The sequence below is a fragment of the Orbicella franksi genome, chromosome 1 (genome assembly GCF_964199315.1).
Source record: "Orbicella franksi chromosome 1, jaOrbFran1.1, whole genome shotgun sequence".
Classification (NCBI taxonomy): Eukaryota; Metazoa; Cnidaria; class Anthozoa; order Scleractinia; family Merulinidae; genus Orbicella; species Orbicella franksi.
In genome coordinates, this window is record NC_138145.1 from 41,589,649 (window position 1) to 41,612,736 (window position 23,088).

General features: G+C 41.5%; 1 protein-coding gene across 1 annotated transcript in view; it reads left to right on the top strand.

Annotated features, from left to right (window-relative positions):
* LOC145481309 (uncharacterized) overlaps positions 1-20,854 on the top strand; it is a 100,632-nt gene extending 79,778 nt beyond the window's left edge. Inside the window, exon 2 of the mRNA XM_081459774.1 lies at positions 16,666-20,854. Within this exon, the coding sequence (XP_081315900.1) occupies positions 18,423-20,717 (2,295 nt within the window). The 5' untranslated portion in view covers positions 16,666-18,422 and the 3' untranslated portion in view covers positions 20,718-20,854. The remainder of the gene's footprint in view (positions 1-16,665) is intronic.
* The last annotated feature ends 2,234 nt before the right edge of the window (positions 20,855-23,088 follow it).

Below are 23,088 nucleotides of genomic sequence, written 5' to 3' on the forward strand. Positions count from 1 at the left end.
CTCTTAGTACTTATATCACGGTGGAATATGAAAGTTTTGTATCAGATTTTAGGGGTTTTAAGGCTAGGTAACGCAGCTCCTTGTTAGTAATTTCGAAGCTTACAATTGTTACACTGAATAGATAAAGATAATAGATAAAGACGGGGCTGGAGAAATAAACAGAGAATGAAATGTGTCCCGAATTCTGTACCGTTTACCACGAATTTCTTACATGGCAACCCTTGTGTCTGCAAAGAGATCGAGGCACAACATTTCACACTATATTTGTAAACACCTATCCTAATCTCATTGACAGCCATTAGTTTTTGACGAGAATTTTCATTTATTACAAGTAGAATACGGATAGAACTCCAATAAAAAGCCTCTTCCTTGTGTTTTTTTTGTTCAGCTTTATACTTGTGTCTTTTGCTGCCCGAAATGCCATCAAATGCTGCGAAAGGCAACAGACTGACAAGCAGTGCCCAAGAAAAGTTTTTCTCGGGTCAGGAAACGGCCATGAAACTCGAAGCAATTACTGTAGCACAAAAGATCAGGCGCTCAAAAGGTGAGGCCAGAATTAGGCGGTTCACCTGTGATGAGTTCCTGACTCCTTGCCACGTTTCATCCTTCTTCTCCAGAATGGCTTCAAAGCTTAGAAACAGACAGGAGAAGGTCCTCCAAGAAGACACAACAACCGCTGAGAATCAAGCTGCAGATATTTTTGACAAGTGTCAGTTAACTCATCCAATTGCTTATGACTCATTCAACTTGTGTGCCTTAAACGCATCTATAATGTCTTTAAAAAGCTAAGCGTTAACATTAGTGCTTCGCTTGATAGATGCGGGTATTTTAAAGCGCCCTGCATAGGGTTGAAAACTGGTCTTGTGCAGACATGCAGCTGTGCTCCATCACAGAACTGAACGACATTAGCGGCTGTGGGGTGCCTCAGGCTCATAACGAAAGGTGCCTACAAAATACAAACGTGTTTCCGCCAGATTAAGAAAACGTGGAAAAAGTAGATCTTAGCCAGGGTTATTAGAATCCACAAAGAAAACTGGGGGTATTCATTAATTTTTCCGAGATAATTAGCTACTGCTGACGGTAGCATTTTTCTGAAAAAAAGGTAAAGATATTTCTTCACAGATTCTCGTAAGGTTCGCCTTTACATGCAGAAAACTAAACATATTAAAAAACATCTTTAAACTACGTGGTAAGTGGTAACATAAAAAACACTTTTGATATGTATTTAACAACACAATCGTCGCAACAGTACTCCTCTGGCTTAGCCAAAATACAGTCTACATAACTTTGCCTCACAGCCAAAAACTAATGTATTGTTGAATAGGCTTGCCACTTCCAATTCATACTATAAAATGTAGCTGTAATCACCCCTTTGTTAAAAGTTAAATGAGTTGTTTCATCCGTTCGAAAACTTTGTCGGTGTCCGTTACTTTTTTTCCTGTTACTTTCCAAGTAAGTTAAACATTGACGTCTCTCGCAGTTGTTTTGCGCGCGCATTATGCCATCTACAGTTGAATTTCAGTATGATTTTTTCTACGGATACGATAAAAGGTAGTTTTTCAGCTGGAAGCCGTTCACAGTTAGTGCTTAGCGATATGCTGCTTTTCTGGTAATCCCGGTTTTAGTACAGGCTCGTAATTTTAGTGCGAAATTTGTTTCGGTCACAATAGAATTTTTTTTAAGTCGCACGCTTGGTAGGGTAGTTAATTACGTCACTAGTTCCAACCCAAGCGCGCGCCTGGCGTTTAAACCATGCCTAAAAAAGAAGTATGGGTTATTGACCAAGCTTGTTCGGTCAAGATGGCTGGATATTGGCTTCGTTCTTTTTTTGCGTGTTTATGGACCGAGACGGAGTCGAGGTCCATAAACTCGCAAAAGAGAACGAAGCCAATATCCAGCCATCTTGACCGAACAAGCTTGGTCAATAAAGGATTTATTATATGGCTTTCGGAGAAATTTTTCTTGCGGGACACGGCGGGTAGTCCCGAGCGGGCAAGATAGCTCCATCTTGCCCGCTCGGGTAGCCAATCACAGCGCAGGATTTGAATCATCTTGCCCGCTCACGGAGCTAGCCATATAATAAGGTACCGTTCTTAACTGCCCTTCAGTAATTTTCTGAGCATTTTCTTTTCTGATGGAAAAGTGACACGGCTAAGAAAATGTAAGACGTTTCAATAAAACGTCGCTTATCATTACTTCCTGCGCACTATTCGTCAGTCTGTTGTCTTTTGCAAAATTTGATGGCACTTTCGGCAGCGAAAGACACAACTGTCTCGTTTTATCTGATCTAAACATGCTCTACCGCATTAATTTCCCCCTAAATTTCTTGCATCCTGTTAATTTTTTACCCAAATATCCAGTATCCTGAAAACCCCCAATAGGGCCTCACTGATGAACTGATAAAGCTGATCAAGATACACAGATCATAATCTTTTGACCTAATACTGTCTATCGTTTTCTTTTTTCCTTTTTTTTATTTTTTAATACACGACCCCGCCCCGCCCCGCCCCTCCCCCCCCCCCCCCCCACTACCCTGCAAAAATAACCTAGAAAATACCTGCAAGCAGAAGCTCATGTTCAAATCATTCTGGGAAAGCCAGTTACTAGTTTAGCCACAGAAATGCGTGAAATAGCTTTAATGTCGGTTACATTTTCACTTCCTACCCACCGTACCCCTAGCCGTTGGAATGCGCATTTGTAAAATGTAACACAATCTATGGAATAATGGCGGGTGCATAACAGATCAAAACAGAACTGAGCTTAAACGAGTTCTTGATGAGAATCCTCGATTAAAAGGAAGATTTTAAAGGCTGCTAACAGACTTCTGGGTCAGTTAGGATCTCAGCAAATTGTTAAGCTTCTTGTAAACGGCGGCTTATGAGGCGAAAGACAAATAATATTGATAGATGTTATGCAGAGGGCTTCGGACAGTTGAAATCTGCTTAACCGTGGCGATGTCTGAGAGTGATTTCGTACACTAATCACCGAAAATGTGGCTGAAACATACTGGAAATATAACATGAGGCATCGTGGAACATCCAGTTGTCGACATGTCGCGAGATAAGTGGAATATATCATTATTTTCTCTCTGCATCGTTATTTTCACGTTATTATGCTAATTAGGACGGCGGTCTTTGTTGACAAAAGCACAGCTTAAACTTCTTCTTCTAACATTTTACAGTTTTAAATGCCCCAAAATTTTATTGCATGTTTTTACAGGTGAGACATTGCTCTTTAAGTGGAGGGTAGTTTTGGGATCTCAAGTGATGTACTTTTGGCGATCTTTTCCTTTAAACTTCGCCTTTTTTATGGCGCTTCATGAGTAGTCCGAAAGGGAAGAAATTTAAAATTCTGTAGAAAAATCAGGTGATGATCAAATTGCCAAAACAGCCTCTCAATGTAACAAGGAACATTTGCTTGTCTCGAATAAAGCGTTTTTACCCGGATTTAGATCGTTTTCTTTGTATGGCAAATTGTTAAAAATGTGCCCTAAAATGGCCGCTGAAAGCCCTCTCAGAGGGGCAAAACCAAGATGGTGGCCCCAGCGCTAAAATACGAATCGAATTGAACTGAAAGTTGTATTTTTGTGAAACACTTATCTAGACCATTCATCTGAGAAAGTTTGAGGGATTTGATTTTTTCTGGTCCAAATGGCCATAGTTGAAAATTACAGAGGGCACCTGTTAAGTCTGTTACCGTGCTGTAAATACTTCAATTTCGCACGGTTTTATTTTCGGACACTCTTTTCGTCCGAAATGAAAATCGTTCGAATTTTTTTGCAAGTAATGTATATCAATGTGCGAGTGATTTCTGTGTGGACTGGGAAGACTTCAAATACTGAATAGTCAGTTTTACATTCAGAAAACGATGTTTGTTTTCAAATGTTAATAGAAAATCTCCAACTGGGTGACAAAAAAATGTTGTTTGATATATTTCACAAGTCTAAACATCATGGCGGCCGAAATAACAGAAGTTCACCGAGTCGTCGTGGCAGATATTTTACTATCATAATCTAGTTGAAACGTCGATATAAGTTCCAAACATGTACACCTAGATATTTGCTTTCGACGTATGATATACTCTCATCGGAACGACAGTTTAAATATTCGTTTTCACCTTCTGTGCGCCTTTAGCTAATCAGAAAAGTAACTGAGAATGCGGACCTTTTTAATCAATAGATAACTCACGTTGGAAGAATACAAACAATATTTGTTTCCAAAATATTTGAAACCCAACAATGTTGTGGAAAAACTTGACCACGCTTTTGATTGGTTGCTTTCGACCCCAATTTTTTTTTGAAACATTTTCAGTCTTATAAGTCCCAAACATCTACTGTTCTCAATTAACCCTCTGGCCAAGTTCGAATAGTTGCACTATAACACTACGCGTTACCTTTTCCTGTCTGGATAATATATAGATTTAGCCGAGCCTAAAAGCGGAGCTCCTAATTAAACAATTGACCATAAATGAAAAGAAGTTATTTTTCCCTGGATCACAAACTCAGAAAGTGATCAATTTTGACCATATGATTGTTCAGTGTGTGGTTTCACTATTTTTCTAATTACATTTTAACAAACCATACCTAATAAGTGTACACAAGATTGTAGAAATTACGCATGCAAGAGACGATTGTGCAAGAAACATGTCGGAAGAAAAGTTAACAACGCGTCAGGGTTTAATTTGGGCCGAAATTTAGCATAGTAATAACCTGGCTTGAGCCCATCATCCAATCGAAACCCAGTACCTGGTCAGCGGTCAACTTCAATAAACACGCGACCTCGATGAGCTCTTGAACTGAGTCCGGGATATGGTCACGTGTTATTGGTCAGCGGGTACCTTGTTTTGACAGCTGTCAATTAAGTATAACATGGATGGCCAATATCAAAGATGTACCCATGGTAACGGTGCTACAATGAAACGTCTATTAAGCGGACACCCTCGGGACCTTCCCAAGTGTCCGCTTAATAGAGGGTGTCCGCTTAATAAAGGTTTATAACAATTGCGCAATGTTTGTTAACAATCAGGGGCGGGGAAGAACACTCTGCAACGCCTGGCACTTTTTGTGTATCTGAATCATCCAACAAAAAATGACGTCACATCCGGTAAAAAAGAGCGCTGAGCGGCAAAATCAAATTTGAATATGGCATAATCGTTCTCTCAGTAAGTAAAATGGCAATATTTTGCAATCGGCCGGATACTTTTAACGTTTTATTTGGTCACGACAAACAAACTTTTGTCTTCTTCCTGGTCATATCATTTTGTTTGAAGGACAGGGTAACTATTTATTCAAAAACACGCTGTTTTGAAGGCGTGTTTTTTACGAAATGTCGCCATTTCTTCCTCGCTGAATTCCACAGGAATCGTTTCGGTGGAAATAATGAATTCTAGGTAAGTTGCACTCAATTCAAATATCCTATTCTCTTAGGTAGGCATCACACTAAGAAAAATGCACAATGACAGGTTTCTAGACATGGGGGAACCTTATTAACAGAAGCGCATTTTTTAAAATTTACTGATGCCAACACTCGAGAGTATTTGAGTGCTGTTAATCGTATCACTGCAAGAATAGACCCACACACATAACGCGCTTTGCAGAACGTTCTTGCCGATCGACACTAACACAAACTCATGTGTTTGCTCATGACTCAAACTGATGCCATAAAATGTTACGATTGGTTAAGAACCTTAAACAAGATGTCTTCCCTAAGCAATCCCTTAATTGATAAACGCTTCGTTACAGGCAGCCCGTGAACCCCTTAAAAAAAAGCAAGAGGATTAGTTTTAACGGCGATTAAGTAATTTGGACATGTCGTGGTTTTTTCTCATTTATAATCAAATTTATTTTTCCGTTTCAACAGTGTTAGACGTCAGCAACTATAGATTACAAATTCTGTTTACCTTTGCAAATATCTGCATTAGTTCTGGAGATATTTGAGTTTAAAATGTGTAAAATATATGCAAATGAGAGGACTGATGATGTCATACACCAAACACAATGTTACATCAAGTACAGACCATATATACAGCAGAGATCATTGAAACTTGGTAGCCTTATAGCTCTACAGGCAACACACTAATATGACTATAAAAAATATGTTCCCAATTGGCAACTCAATCTTTTCCAGTCTCCTCTAACCCAATTTCAATAATGCAGTGATTTTCAGCTTGAAAGGCATTAATCAGGGCCATGACTTGGACCTTACTATTTAATAGGCTTGCTGGATCATGCAGATGAAGCACCATTGGCAGATATCAAAATGAACTCCAAAGGTGGCCAGAAAAGCCTAGAATATCAGGAAAGGTCCGAAATGCAGTCTGTTGCCATGGTAACAAAACTGTTAAGCTCATATTATGTAGTACATCTGTAAATTGCATCATAATAACACTGTCCCCACTGGAGCCCATGGTTCAGTAGTTTACTTGGACAATAAATTTCATAACTTTCCTAGGGGACTGGATGATCTAAATGGTATGTGGGAGACTCCCAGAATATTTGCAAGAATGTATGACTATCTCTACAGGTATTCATTGATAAATAAATAAATAAATAAATAGACACTAACACTACTAACATGATTGAGTTTGGAAAATATATAATATATTTTTAGTTTATGACATTTTCAAAAATTCCCCTCTCCCATCTAACACACTGATCTTCTTTAATTTGGTACTTGAAATTGATAACAAGGATGCTACACCTTGGCAACTCGTTGGCCAGGATATGTTGCACAGTCTTCACATCAGATAATGGGTCTGTACATATTATTTATGTATTTATTAAAAAGAGATCTCCCCATCCCATCCCTATGGAAATTCCAAATTTGATTAATACATTTCTTTAAAAAGTTTGGCTTTTGAGACCCTCCCCATCCTTGGAATTTCCAATAGTCTCCTTGGGGTGGGTATGGACATTTTCTAGAACCACACAATAAAACAAATAAACAAACTTTAAGATAAAATGTTAAAGTATAAGTCAGTGTGACATATATACATTGACCAACTTATAAAGACATGATTGATCATTGCAACTATACACAACTTAAGCAAAGGTGAAATTATAGCCTGAAAAAAAAAAATTAGGTGTGAACTGGATTCCAACCCATGACCTTTGTGATGCCAGTGCGATAACTTAATTAATTAAAGTTCTATGCTACAACGTACCAAACTGCTAATTTATTATGAAGTGACACAGCTAAAGGAGAGTTGTCAAGATATCAACTTTTTGTGAATTCTAAAAGATCAATATGAGTCTTCTAAATTTAAGATTATTATACCTAACAAAAGACATACAGTAGGGCACTGCTCTATGTGCTCTCTCTACACACTCTTCCAGGCAGGATAGTAATACATATACATGTATTTTTTTTTTTTTTTTTTTTTTGAATATACTGTTACTGCATGGTCATACAAGAGGTACTAGTTGCTGCTGAGTAGTCTTACTACGATTATCAATTGAGTAAGGCGGGCCAAAAGTTTGGTCACCAAGTTTTAACGTAAAAATCGTGTTGTTGTCACGAGCAACTGGTTCTGTATCCATTGGCAACTTGTCGGCTTTTGACGTCATCGGCAGCAAAGCGCGCGAAATTGTAGGCGACACGACAGGCGACGCATGGCTGTTGATATTGTTACCAACGGAAACGAGGTAAGTTGCCCGTGACAACACCATAATTTTAAGGCCAAAACTTCGTAACCAAACTTCCCTCGTGCCTTACTCAACTGATAATCGTAGTAAAATAAGTGAACTAAGTGTGACAAAATATAATGTATATTAAATCTGCACCAGTTCAGTACAATTTAATACTAGATTTTAATCAGCCGCAAAAAAATTATTGTTAGCACCTGATATTACATGTACTTTGAAGGCTTCTGGAGCGGTTATACTTTTATAAAGTACCTGGCAGCAAGTACTATTTTGATTTACTAAAGTAAGACTGTAGTAACTACTAAGAAAATGGGTTTGGTACATCCCAGAAAAATTGGGTGGGGGTCAGTGCGGCCCTCTTCACAAAAGTTAAATTCTTAACCTATTTATGACCATAATCTGCGATTTTCCCTACCCCATTTATGACTGTTGCGACTGCTACAGTTGCCCTAAACATAAGTTTTGAAGGACCTTTGTTGATGGTCTTATCGATAATGATGAAAATTGAGGTAACTTATTCTAAAAAACATACCAAATTAAAGACTAGAGGGCAAAAGCCTTACCCTAGTGTATTTATGACCAAAATGGCTGAATAACCATACCCTTTGGGGCTGCACATAGCTATATATAGCACATAGAGGAGAGTTCTCCCCCCCCCCCCTCCCTCCCACTGGAGCACTGGAATCAAAATATTATTGCCTTGATGACATAATAAAGATAAAATCTCAAAATAATCAATAGTTACATGTATGCATGGGACTTCACCATCAAAATGATGCCTGTTGCTTACTGTAAATTGCATAAATTACTCCTACAATGTGCGAGAATTCTGTTAATCTGGTGACCAACAGGCCACAAAAATCTGACTGTATAATTAATAAATAAGAAAATGACCGACTGAGCATTTGTTTGAGCCAGAATAGAGTGGCCATAATAACGAGGTGGCTGTGTTAACGGGGTGGCTGTAAGGTGAGGTACATTCCACAGTAGTGATAAAGATGACACTCTCAAACACCAGTACCCATAAAGATTTTGGGCAGCATATTTCGCATAATCAGTTGGAAGAGGAAGAAGGAAAATGGAAATAAAATAGAATGGCTCTTGTGTGCCAGAGACAACCCTTTCCCCGAGTTACCCTGGCAGAACTAACTTTTCACTTATTTCTTTGCAAAATTCAACCAACCGTTTACACGAGGATCATGAACCAGACTTGGGGGCGAGACAATTCAGGTGGGCAAGTTGACTCGCCTTGGCAGGTAAAGTTAAACCAACAACTTTTCTTTGAGTATACATAAACACTTTGGCTCGCCTAACTGGAACAACTCTCGGCATGGCAAGTGTCACGTAATGCCTAGATTTAAGATTTAAAGCCGCAATTTGTATCAAAGAAGAGAAAATTAACTCAGCAAAACCCACTGTGATCAAATGACTGAGGGAAACTTAAACAAAGAGGGATAGCTGCTCATTTGATTATTCAATAAGAGTTAGGAATAATCATGCAGGGTCAACTTTTACTCAGCCTACAGGGGTTACATTTTCACATACAAACACTTGATAAAGTTGCCTCAGGGGGAGGGTTATCTTGGGTACCCAAGACCATATAAATGGGACCTGTGTTGCCTCAAAGAAAACCCCTACGATTTTCAAAGGGGAAGGTCCTTACAGGACCTTAACTTAGGGCAGCTTCAATGGCAGATTCCCTCTGATGGCTTGGATTTGAAAAATTGATTTAATTACTTTTAAAGAGGACTAGAACTTAAAAATCTTGCTCGAATTTCGATCCAGCGAAACATAAGCTTCCATTCCGTGAATCAAGTTTTTACTAGGCGTTTCAAAAGCACTCACCAAAGAGAAAGACTGATGACCCCAAAGTACCAATATGTGTGTACTGTATCTTACTGAAGACAACAATCTTCAACGAGAGAAGTAGGAATGTGGGGTACTGACCTTCAGCATGCGATCCAGCTTGTCTCTTCTACCAATACACGTGAGCCAAGAGCAACAAAAGCTCTGGTGACAGCGACTTTCGGAGCTAAACGGCTTCTGTTAATTATGTTCCCGTTGTACACAGTGCAAACTACGGCCAGCAATACTTCATCCATGTTGTTGTTAACATTATAGGCTATTGCGCTTATTGTTATCACTAAATCACGAACAACAAGAACCAAAAGTCGGAACAACACCAGTTTTGAAAATGTGTAAAATTCGCCCGACGATGACGGAAGGCTCTCCGTTATTTTGCTTCAAAACAATAATAAACTTTTCTCTTTTCCCGAAATTTTTGCTTCAAAGGTCGAAGTAATGTGTCTGCGACATCTTTCCATCCTCAATATTAAATGAAACGAAACTGATGGTTTACAAATAGAGGGAAATCGTGAGTAATCGAACCGCCATTTTCTCGCTTTGTGAAACGAGCCGCGAAGCGCAGTTTAAACCGGATGTGACGTCATTTTTTGTTGGATGATGCCTATACGAAAATTTCAGGAGTCTTCTGCCCCGCCCCTGTTAACAATTAACATTCAGCGGTTCCTCTGTACTGTAATAAAGTTCCAAGTTGTTAACGAAGCTATCCAGAGTTCACGTTCATCAGTTTTCATTACCAACTTTAATTTGTTTGTGATAATGCCCTTTCCATACGGCAACGATAAGACGGATATATTTAATCGACTATTTCAAGGACGTAATCCAATGCCGCATTGTCAATTCAGTCCGGTGTCCGCTTAATAGAGGTTTTTAACAATAGAAATTAGCCAAATACAGTTTATTTTAATGTCCGCGTCCGTTAGCTTAATAGAGGTGTCCGCTGAATAGGGGTTTGTTATAAAGGGAAATATAACACGTAAATTTCGGGACCAGGCTAAATGTCCGCTTCATGGAGGTTTCACTGTACTCTCTTATTTTTCAAGGTATGGGGCTTGGCGTACGGACAGTCACGTGACAACCAAAATTTTTTGGATCGATGGGTTACCAAATTTTCTAAGTTATGGAGATCCGCTCGCGTGCCGGAGCTCCGCTATTACTTTCGCTGGTTATAAATTAGGCCCCACACACTGTGTTGGAGAAATTTGAAAACGCATCTTTAATTCTACGGTTAAGCCTACAATCCACACTTATCTGTCACGACAACGGTCGGGAGCATTTCGAAAATGCTCTTCAAACCGGAGAAATTTGAAAACGCCGGGTTTTCGTTTTCGTGTGGACGGAAAATATTTTGAAAACGAAGCTTTTCGAGAACGATGACATCAGGACAATCATGTGATTTCCCAGTCAGAGTTTTCCTCAAGCACAACTCCGATCATTGCATTTTAAGCTTCTCCGGCGTAGTGTGGACGGAAAACATTTGACGCGCTTTCAGAGTGAAAACGTCGTTTTCATATTTCTCCTGCGTAGTGTCGACGGGGCCTTGGCATTACGAGACAGCTGGAATTTCAGGTCGAGGTTGTTTCTTCTGGGACTAAATACAAGGACCCGTCTCCAAAAGAGAAATCCAAACAACCTCAAGGCGTAAGGTGCGGTGCATTGCTTTTTACCCTTTCAGACCCATTTCGCTCTCACTGGAATGTCTCACCGTTGGAGGTAAACCTTTTTGAGTTCATAATGCTATTACAACAACAGATATTCTTGACCGTATTCATCTAGCTGAAAAGTCTCAGACTTTGCTTCTTCGGCAGCCATTTATCTTTCTGAAAGCTGCAAGGTGATACCAAAGTACCTGCAGAGCAGCGACTCAAGTGATGAGTCTGCCAGCCAACCAGAAAACGACAATAATGCGAGCGGCTAAATGGTTACCAGTTCCCATTTGCTGGCTACCCATTTTAACCGTAAAATACGCCCCAGTGCCCGATGAAATCACTAGAGGTAATCACATGAGGCCGACTGGCTGAGTAAAATCAAGGATTCACATCAATCGTGTTGTCGAAGTTGCAGAGTCACTAAGGAACAAGGGCAATTTCTACTATATTAATCCTTGATTTTACGATGAATCCTTCGAATACTTATTAATAACATAGAGGGCAATATTATGTTTATTTGAAAGTCAAAAACGCGCGTAGAAAATCATTTCAATGTTCAGCCTGATAAATTCATCGTCAACTTACTCGAAACAAGACGACGCTATTGCATATTGTTGCAAATAGAACAATAGCCGAAGCAAACTTCTTCACCGTTGCCAAGCGACATAACATCCAATCATTTTCACAGAAGATAGAAGCGAATTCAGTGATTTCGCCTTCTACATTACAATTGGTGTATGCAAAACGCAAGGAATTGTGTTCGGCGATAATATCAAAGACGCAAGGAATTGTGGTTATGCGCGAATGGAAGATTGGGTCGTTTCCCATGTGCTCTCTTCGATCGATGAAAGCAAGGATAAAAAATATCGGGAACAACAGGAGCATATCCAACAAAACACTCTTGTGGAGTCTCGACTAATACTAACAGTAGTCATCTGGAAAATTGCAGAAATGAAGAAGTTAGTAGTCAAAGCGCCCGCCGTGAGCCCAAGTCAGTTTTCAAAATTTTATCGTTACTTTACTTTAAGAACTAGGGTATCTAAAAGACAGTAATGCTGCGGCACATTTTGTTGATAGTGACATATTGTACGCAGTGATTCATATACCTGTGCATTCCAAGACTTACATTAACCTTTATTTCTTAAAGCAGTGTGTAACTTAAAATCTGCCCTTGTATGCATCAACTTCATGCATGATGACGCATCGATGACGAGGTGTGACAAGAGATCGTGAAAAAAAAGCACATAGTGATCTGAACTATGTTTGTACAATCGAAAGATGTGGAAATTGTAGGAGCAGAAATCTAACTTATAAATTCTGTACTGGTACGTGTTAAATGTCTCTAGAATGGGTGTCTGGAAAACCCGAATAGCGAATAGCGAATAGTCGCGAATAGCGAATAGTCGCGAATAGCGAATAGTCGCGAATAGCGAATAGCGAATAGTCCCGAATTGTGCGAATAGTCTCGAATAGTGCGAATAGTGGCGAACAGTCGCGGAAAGTGGCGAATAGTGACGAATAGTCGTCAATAGTCACTGCTTTAGATCTAAGTATCCTGCCTTAATTAATTATCCAAATAAGCAACAGAATTTCAGTGAATTTATTACCTTTTCTTCTCCGGACTCAGGCTAGTAGGCTGTCCATCGCCGACATCAAGAAAACAGAAAACACAAGGATAACCTAATAAAGACGTATTTACGCCTTTGCAGTGGTTAAAACAGAAGAAATTACGTTTAAAACCACCTTTTGTCCTGATAAGCGTCTCTACCAGGGGGGGGGGGGGGGGGGGGCTGGTAGCTACCTTTGATCTCGCCGCTTTTCTGGTTGCTATGATCGCCCCAGTAAAGAAATCTATCAGTCATTTGAGAACCGTAACGAGCATGCGCATAACGCGAAACCGAGAACCGAAACATGTTTTGCCGCCATTTTTGTTCAGGATTTGTCTTCGATTCGAAAACTTTTTACTCGCTGTTAGCAATTTTTAACGACAGCTCTGAGACAATCAGGACTAAGGGAATGAAGGACCAGCTTTGTGCTATTTTCCTGGCGAGCGTGGTTGCATTCTTGGTTGCCTGGAGAGGTTTCCCGTCTCAGGAAGAAAACGAAGCTGAAGTTTTTGCTGTGGAAATCTCAAGGTTCATTACTACGATTATCAGTTGAGTAAGGCACGAGGGAAGTTTGGTTACGAAGTTTTGGCCTCAAAATTATGGTGTTGTCACGGGCAACCTACCTCGTTTCCGTTGGTAACAATATCAACAACTGTTGGTCGCCTGTCACGTCGCCTACAATTTCGCGCGCTTTTCTGCCAATTGACGTCAACGGCCGACAAGTTGCCAACGGATACGGAGTCAGTTGCTTGTGACAACAACGCGATTTTTACGTTAAAACTTGGTGACCAAACTTTCGTCCCGCCTTACTGAAACTGATAATCGTAGTACCTTCCACCTTCACACCGACCAATTATTCTTCTCCAATTTCTATGGAAAATAGCGATGTCGAACTGTTTCATGTCGGCCATTATATATCGCGAAGCCTCCGAACATAAGTCTTTAAAATATTCCTCAACTGTTCAGTTCAGAGTTGTACATTTAAACTTGAGCTTACATTAAACAAGCTTTTCTGTCTAAAGTTTTTTCCGTCTTAACTTACTGTCTTATGAAAGACTGCATTTACCCTTTGATTTTACTGTAATATGTTGAGTCTGAAGACTTTCTTTCGAGTAATTTAAATCATGAAACTTGAAGGAAGTTGCAGGTCAGTCAACAACATTGAAAATAGCTACCAGTTTGCATGTCTCGATAATACAGTGATAAATTATAAAGGTTTTGAAAGCTCCTTCCCTTACTGTTCAGTACCAATGTGAACCGGCAAATTAATCGTTTTTCTGTTTCTGCATATGGGAATGTCCAATATGGACTATTTGTTAGGCACAGACTCAATGTGAACCTTTACTAGGTTAAGGTGTTTCATCTACAAGTTCTTGACCCGTGAAAATAAAGAAAGCAGCTTCTTGTCACATGCTTTGGCATAATTTGTACTGCCGGGTGATAAGCATCAGTTTTGTTTGTGCGGTGGGAGAAAGCTCTGTAATACTTCTGGATGTCAAAATAAGGCTGCCATATACTTATCTGCTGAGGGAGATAATTTATGAAATAGGCCCAGGGAAGGCAAATGAGCTATGCTACCTGTAGTTGAGTGCTAGTAATGAGGTAGGCAGGTAAAATGGTCATTCATCCAGACAACTTGGGCAAACCTGAGTCAACAGAACCTCCACAACATTTGAAATAGGCCAATTTTGAGACTTGGCTTTTATGCTTTCGAGAATGACAAGAAAAGACATCAAGTGCAGGGATCTGTAACAGCCATTTAGCCCCCAAGTCTATTAGCCCTTAACCATTTAAACGCCAACCAGAAGTCGATAAGCCCCCAACCAGAAATAAAAAAAAAAACTGTATATTTATGAGTAAGGGCCTAATCGACTTGTGGTTGGGGGCTAACCAGCTAGGGGCTAACCAAATGACCGGTAACCAAAGGATCAGGTTTGCTTTATTCCTCTAAGGCAAAAAGATAAGTAAGGATGTTAATATATCAAATTTGGCTTAAATTGTTGATTATCACTGGCTTTTTCCTGTTATGGAAGGATAGCTAAATAAAACAGCAAGGAAGACTAATATAAAGTCAGATGAATGAAGTCTTTAATAGTACTTGTCTCAAATGACAATTCTTAGTGCAAGAGAGGAGCATGAACCCTTTGAAAACTGATTGAGAGGTGGCATAAAAAAACTATTGCCAGGGAAAGGGCTACAGAAAGAGCATAAAAATGAGGTGGTAAAGTCAAACTTCCTGCACACTCCCCATCTCAACGACTTGATTGGACCCATGATTTAAGCCGTTAAGTTAAGAATGTCAAAACAAAAGTCTAAGGATGATTATGAAGAAACAAAAACAATCAACTGTTGTGTTGTAACAGAAGCATAGCATACGTTTCTGGCTGTAACCAAAGAGATGGTGATGAATTCTCAATTCTGCCGAGGGACCAATCCAGTATTCACTTTCATAAATAATGCCAGATGCTTTACTTGAAACTGAAACAGACCTCTTGTAGTAACGTAACAGAAAAGCGTCGTACCTGCTGTACTCACTATGAAACCTGCTTTAACTCTGTCAGTTAAGTGCAAACAAAAAGGGTCACGAAGCTGTTGAGCTGTTCAAAAATAGCAACCTTTACCATCAGGGAGTCCGGAAATATAGAAAAACTTCAGTTTATCCCGTTGATAGGACCATGGATGATAGGACCATGGATAGGACACCGCTACAAAAAATGCTCGAATGAAATATTCATTCCTACAATCTGGCTCGCACTGTGGAGTTCCCGCTCGCAGGTTTACGTTGGAATATTTATCCCCGATGCCTCGATCAAAATGTCTAAGATTTAGATGTAGGGCAACTAGAACTTTTTCTTAGATGTTTGAACGTGAAATATGCGCGACGTTTACAAAACTTTACAATCGAATCCCGCTCATGGAAGTCCGCCATGTTTGTTTTCTACAAACCAGTACTTAGTTTCGCTCGGCCAAATTTCTTAACTCGGGCGATCATAGAAACTCGGTTCCAGGCCTCGCTGCTTGCCTCCCCTGGTCTCTGCTTTTTAGCGGGAAAATCCCATCCTACTGGTTGCTGAGAGGTTGACTACGAGATACTGGGTACCCTATTTGCTACGATTTGCCACTATTTGCCACTATTCGAGACTGTTCGCCACTATTCGCACTATTCGTGCTATTCGCTATTCGCTATTCGAGACTATTCGCTGTTCGCTATTCGCGACTACTCGCTATTCGGGTTTTCCAGACACCCCTCTAGAATGTTGACAGACTGTGTCGAGGACGCGTCCATCGCGATGTGTGAAAATGCTAAAGCTTCAATTTAAATTCATGTTTAGATGAAAAGGACTAGATCGTAGCATATATGAAACTCGATGTGGCCCATTTCGCAAATGTGCGAAATACGTGACTAACATTGGCGTGACTGCCTTACTTTTTTCGTTACCAAGGTGATATAAGTAACCTCAACAGTAACAACAGTAACCTCAAACGGGTTGTATAGTAAACCTTAACTTAACCAAACTCGAACTCTTTGCTCAAAAATCATCACTGTATCGATTTTTATCTACGAAAAGTGTTAAAGAATCGGAAGAAATAAGTTACATATCTTAACAGTCTTCGAACAGCTCGTTTCGCAAAATACAGATCTATAATTTGCGAAACGGGGCACTTCTGACTTTTTGGCTCAAACTCTTTTGTTTAAAAATCATTGCTTTATAGAGCTGTACCTGCGAAAAGTGTTAAAGAACCGGAAGAAATAAGTTACATATCGACACAGTCTTCGAAGAGCTAGTTTCGCAAAATACAGATCTTCGAATTTACAAATTCTACACTTCCGCTGTTTTATTCCTTGTTTAGGTTATCGCACAGAGGAATCTGGCTGTTGTGATACTTGATATGTTCGTTTCAGTACCGGTCCATCCCTTTCGTTTCGTTTCGTTTCGTAAAATACAGTAAGCCGTTCATTTCAGAACAGGTTTATACGTTTCGTTCTGTTTCGCAAAATACAGTAAGCCATAAAGACTGACTATTTTTTGGCCGATGCGTGACAACATATCGTCTCAAAACATACTTTTCCGCTTTTCCGCAGTCATCTTTCACCAAAATTAGCATTATTGTGAAATATTCCATGCTCGTTTCTTCATATATCTTGTCTTTAACAAACCGACCAGGCCACAAATTGGTATGACAGCTCGCGCACAGAGTGAGAAGATATTCCCAGACTCCCGTTCCCCATTCCCCGTTACCAGTTTTAGTAACATCCACGGTTACAGCAACCAAGCAGGAATGAAATATGAGCGACCAAAGGACGCTAGACCGTAACGGAAAGTTGATTGACAATTATGCTGACTACAGACTACCGCGCGTGTAAGAGCCTACTTTTTTCAGAGTTTGGCAAAAGAGGTTCTTGTATTATGGGGTACTTATTGACAAATTAGACTAAGTAGGTACACACATGTATGATGAGGGTTCTGGCACAGCAGTGATAAAAATGGAAGAGAACGGGCAAAATAAGCCTCCCACGCTTAACTTCCCTCACAAGTTCGGGAGGTTAAGCGTGGGAGGCTTATTTTGCCCGTTCTCTTCCATTTTTATCACTGCTGTGTCCAGAACCCTCATCATACATGTGTGTGTCACGCAAAAAGTAAAACAAAAAAAATTGGGTGACTTCGCGGGTCCAGCGAAGCTGTAACGGCTGTAACCAAAATGCGCGGATGTGCCAGCCGGCACTGGTATATACACAAAGTGTGCCAGAATTTTTTCCTATTGAAGAATTATATGCACAGTATATACGCCGAGATGGCTGCCGCAAGATATTCCTCCGATGTTCTGCAAATGTTTTACGGCCGAATACCGAGGGAGGAAAACAGAAACCTACCCGAACCATTAGAACCAGATTTAACCGTATTATATGACGGGTTTCAAATATCCAAAAATAATTTCCAAGAATGGCTTCGTGTGTGGAGAATGGATGTATCCGAAAGAAATCCAAACAATAAAGATCTTTTAATGTTTGCAAGAGAAAATAAAGAAAAGATCACTGATTTGGTTGAACAAGAAATCCAAAAGTTAAAAATCGTAAAAGTAAGTTTTGGGTTACAAGTAAAGTTTTCAATAGAAAGAAACCGTGAAACGCAACAAATGAGTCATTATTTTAAAGAAAAAGACACGCACGTTTTCAACAGAAATGAGGAGGACCAGATAAAACAAAAATTTGACGAATTCATGGAAAAAGCAAAAGGAGAAATAGAACACTGGTCTGAGAATGGATCTGGATGGGAAGTTGAAAAGATAGAGATTGCGTAGGTGAATGTCGCACGCTATAAGCCACTTCGCGGAGGAACCTATTTACCTCTTCCAGCCAAACTGGCAAAAAAGAAGGCAATAATCAACGTGCAAAACAGGGATAACGAATGTTTGAAGTGGGCACTCAGAGCCGCTTTATTCCCTCCAAAAGATGGAAAGAATCCGCAAAGACCAAGCAAATATCCGGTTAACGATGGTATTAACTACAAAGGCATTGTCTTCCCAACACCATTTGATCAAATAAAGAAGCTTGAGGCGCACAACGCAAACCTCGCAATAAATGTATTTGGCTGGGAAGACAATTGTGTGGTTGTGTACAGGAAAAACAAAAAAGAGGCGAACGTGCGGTGGATAAACCTGATGTTAATTGAGTCAGGGGAAATTCAGCACTATTGTTGTGTAAAACGGTTGAACGCTTTGCTCTTCGATCAGAGCAAAAACAGAAATGCAAAGCACTTTTGCGTGATGTGCTTAACTGGTTTCTCAAGAGCAGACTTGCTCGAGGACCACAAAAAATATTGCAACGGAGTGAACGGCGTGCCGACAAGGATCGAGATGCCAGAGGAGGGGAAAAACACCCTTTCCTTCCAAAACCATCACAAACAGATGAAAATGCCCTACGTGATTTATGCGGACTTCGAGGCTTTAGTGAGAAAGATTCCAGGGTGTGAGCGCGGGCCAGAGAGCATGCAAAGAAGCTACACAGAGAAGACCGAAAGGCACGAGGCGTGCGGGTACTCTTACATGGTTGTGAGAAGCGACGGTGAAGTTTTAGGGTCAAAGGTTTACAGGGGTGAAAACGCGGTGGGAACGTTTTTAAGTGACATTCTGCAGAAAGAGGTGAAAATAAGAGAGAGTTTGGCCGCACCAAAGCCGATTGTGATGACGGCTGAAGACTGGGAAAAATTCAAAAAAGCAACTGATTGCCACATTTGTAACAAAAGTCTGACAAAAGACGAATTCTTAGATTCTTTGCCTGTTTGGAACAGCGAAGAAGCAGGTGAAGAAGGCAGTGAAAAATGCAGTTATTGGGGTCAAGGTCACAAAAAATGTTTTTACATGGCACAGAAAGAGCAGAAATGGGGTGTTCAAAGGCTAAAAAGACTGGCAGACAAAAAAGACCAGTTGGAAGCAAAATCACAGGAAAATTGTAAGTACTGTGGAAACCCTTTACTTCAGAAAAACTTCAGAGACTCAGTAAAGGACCATTGCCACATAACGGGCAGGTACCGCGGAACCGCGCACAGCGAATGCAATAAGAAATTGCGAATAAATCCCAAGACGGACCAAATACCAGTTGTATTTCACAACCTGAGGGGCTACGACGCACACCATTTAATGCAAGCGATGTCGCAGCTGCAGAAAGAGGTGAAATGCGTCGCCAACAACATGGAGAAATACATCACATTTTCAGTCGGAGGTCTGCGTTTCATCGACAGCTTGAACGTTTTGCAAGGAAGCCTTGATTCACTTGTAAGCGCAACACCGAAGGAGACATTGATTTCGAAGGGCAGCGACCTTCTTTACAAAAAAGGGATCTACCCTTACGAGTTCATGGACTCATGGGGGAGATTCTGCGAGACAAGGCTTCCGGACAAAGAGAAGTTTTACAGCAAGCTGAACGACGAGCACATAACGGACGAAGAGTACGCGCACGCGCAGACTGTCTGGGAGGCTTTCGAATGCAAAACGTTGGGCGATTATCACGATCTTTTCGTGAAAACGGATGTCGCGCTGCTGGCGGATGTTTTTGAGAACTTCCGAAACCTGTCCCCAGAGCAGTACGGGTTAGATCCGGCGCATTATTACACGTCGCCAGGCCTCTCCTGGGACGCGCTCTTGAAAAAGACGGGGATCGAGCTTGAGTTATTCCCAGACCTTGAAATGCATCTCTTCGTGGAAAGGGGAATGCGGGGCGGAATCTCCATGGTAAGCAAGAGATACGCTAAGGCAAACAACCCGCTAGTACCGGACTATGACCCAAGCAAGCCAAAAAAATACATCATGTATCTCGACGAAAACAACCTTTACGGATGGGCAATGAGCAAGCCCCTCCCGAAAAGAGATTTCAAGTGGAAACGTGTTATGCCCACAGAGGAGGAGATCCTAAAGAAAAAAGAAAACGCAAAGAATGGATGGATTCTTGAGGTTGATCTTGAATATCCAGCAGAACTGCATGAGGAGCACAACAGCTATCCCTTGGCGCCGGAGAAAAAGGTCGTGAAAAAAGAATGTATGTCGGAATACCAAAAGAGGTTGATGAATGACCTGGAGCTGAAATCCCCGGACAGCAAGAAGCTGCTGCTGACACTTGAGGACAAAAGGAACCATGTCGTGCATTACAGAAACCTGCAGTTTTATCTGAAGCAGGGCATGAAGCTGAAGCGCGTGCACAAGGTTTTGGAGTGTTGGATCGAGCCGTACATCCGGATGAACACAGAATTCAGGAAAAACCCAAAGAGCGACTTTCAAAAGAACTTTTACAAGCTAATGAATAACTCAGTTTTCGGCAAAACCATGGAAAACCTGCGTAACCGCGTTGACATAAAAATAGTGCGCAGCAATGAGAGGGGCAAAATAAGGAAATTGATCGCCAGCCCTTTGTACTCAAGGCATGTTATATTTTCAAACGACATGGCAGGAATCGACATGTGAAAAAGCAAGCTGCTTCTCAACAAGCCAGTCTACACGGGGATGACGATCCTTGAGAACAGCAAGATCCTGATGTACGACTTCTTCTACAACCACTTGAAAAAGCAGTACGGTTCTAAGTGTGAACTCCTGTACACAGACACGGACAGCCTTCTGCTTGAGATAGAAACAGAAGACGTTTACGAAGACATAGAAAAGAACATAAGCCACTACGACACAAGCGACTACCCGAAAGAGCACCCACTCTACTCAAACGTGAACAAAAAGGTCTTGAGAAAGATGAAAGACGAGTGCGCCAGAACCCCCATAACAGAGTGCGTGTGTCTGAGACCGAAAATGTACTCTATCTTGAAGGCGGACGAAAAAAATATCAAAAAAGCGAAGGGCGTAAAAAAGAGCGTTGTCAAGAAACAAATAACGCATGAAAAGTACAAGGAAACGCTTTTTGGTGCGAAGCAGCAATGGCATGGAAGGAACATTCTTCGAAGCGAGGGACACGAGATCTACGGCATGCATCTAAACAAAATTTCGCTTTCACCGTTCGATTCAAAGAGATGGATAGGTGACGATGGTATCCATTCAAAAGCTTACGGGTACACCAGCTTTGATATATTGCCTACATTAACGGATGATGAACTTAGAGAGTTAGAAGCTGAAGTTTCAAAGTTGCTCTGGGGGTAATTGTGTGTTTGGAGGGACAACCAGCAGTTCTTCACGAACGAAGCCGCGCTTGGGACCGTCGCGTAGATAGTAGAGAACGGATTGATCCGGTTTGGTGAAAGATCTTTCAATGCTGTAAACTTTCAAAGACCAGATTCGGTCTGTGGCTCTTTTTACCCCACCATCAAGCTCGCCGGGCTGGTAGAGATAACGAACTTGGACAAGGGCGGGGAGTATTTTTTCGTTTTTCCCAACAGGCCTTGAATAAGGTGTCGACGGCCTTGCATAAACAGATTTTTCTTTGATGGCAACGGCGGGTTTCTTGCCGATAAGGGCTGTTACCTCATTGTTCAGAGCAGCAACAACTTCTGGAAGTCTTTTCACCCAGGCAGTGGACCGCTGGCCCTCAGAGAGTAGCATTTCCACTGCGTACTGGCGCCCGAACAACCGCTCAGCCAGGGTGCGGTTGAAACGTTCGACAATGGCCTGGTCGCGGTGAATGTCAACCCGCCCGCGCCGGATATATGTTTTGTGTTTTTCCATCTCTTTTAAGACAGCGCCCATGAATTCGCGCCCGGGGTCAACCTGCAGCATTTCAGGCCATTTGAGAGGCGAGCGCTTGTAAATCTTCTGAAATGCCTGGGCTACCTCATGAGAATTTTCCGAAGTCAGGGGCTCGGCCTCTTTGTAGCGGCTGGCCACGTCGACAACGGTCAGCGCGTATTTGAAAACTTTGCGCCCGCGGGGTAGTTTGTCGTGCGGCAGAAAAAGAAGGTCCGCCTGGTGGACCGCATTGGGTGTGGGAACGTCGAATTTCGGTCGAGGAATTCGCTTCGGTGCGGGGAGGAATATCTGCCAGAGCGCTTGCTTGATCAGCCACTTTTTTGCGGTTTCTTCAGGTACCTTGGCAGCTTCGGCTAATTTTTTGATCGCGGAGATACCTTTCCAGTAGCCCCCGGGGCCGTAGTATATCTTTGCGAGTTTGGCGTCCATACCATACTATAAGTAAGGCGTAAAAAAGTTTAAAGGAACCGGAAGGCTGCGTAGCTCAGAGCGAGAGCCCCGGCGCCCACGAACATGAGTTCACCATTTTTCTGCTGCTCGCTCGGCTGATAGAAATCTGAGAACTTGGGCTCTTTGGGGGGTATCATTCGCTCGTCAGGATGCGCCTGGTTGTAGAGTTTGAAGGCATAGTCAGTGTTGGTGAAGTTCTGCTTGGCCTCCGCCTTTATTTGCGCGTTGGTCGCAATCCAGTCGAGAAGATGGGTGCGGTCGCGCGTGTATTTGGCGTAAGCCGCTTGGTACGCCTCGAGAGCTTTGTCATGGGGCTTTTTTTCTTCAAGCGCAGCTTTGTCGCCCCCGCCGAGCGCCCTCGCCAGATAATTGCCTTCGATAAAAGCCGTTGCGTTCAACACAGCCCCGCCAACCATAATCGCGATGCTCGCCATGTTGTTATATATCAGAGTCTTTTTTTTAAATCATTAATTTCAGACGCTGGTTGGAAGGATTTTTTGGTCCTCGAGGTACTTTTTGAGCGCAATGCTGCCCGCCATGACGGCGGTGAACTGCACGTAATTCATCACGCTGCTGCTGGGATCAGAAGTGAAATTCTCTTTCACAACCTTTTTTAAGGCCCAGCCGATGCCAGCGGCTAAGCCAGTGAGAGTAGCGGCGTCAATGACGGTCTTGACAAGCTTGTTGTCGGACATGATAG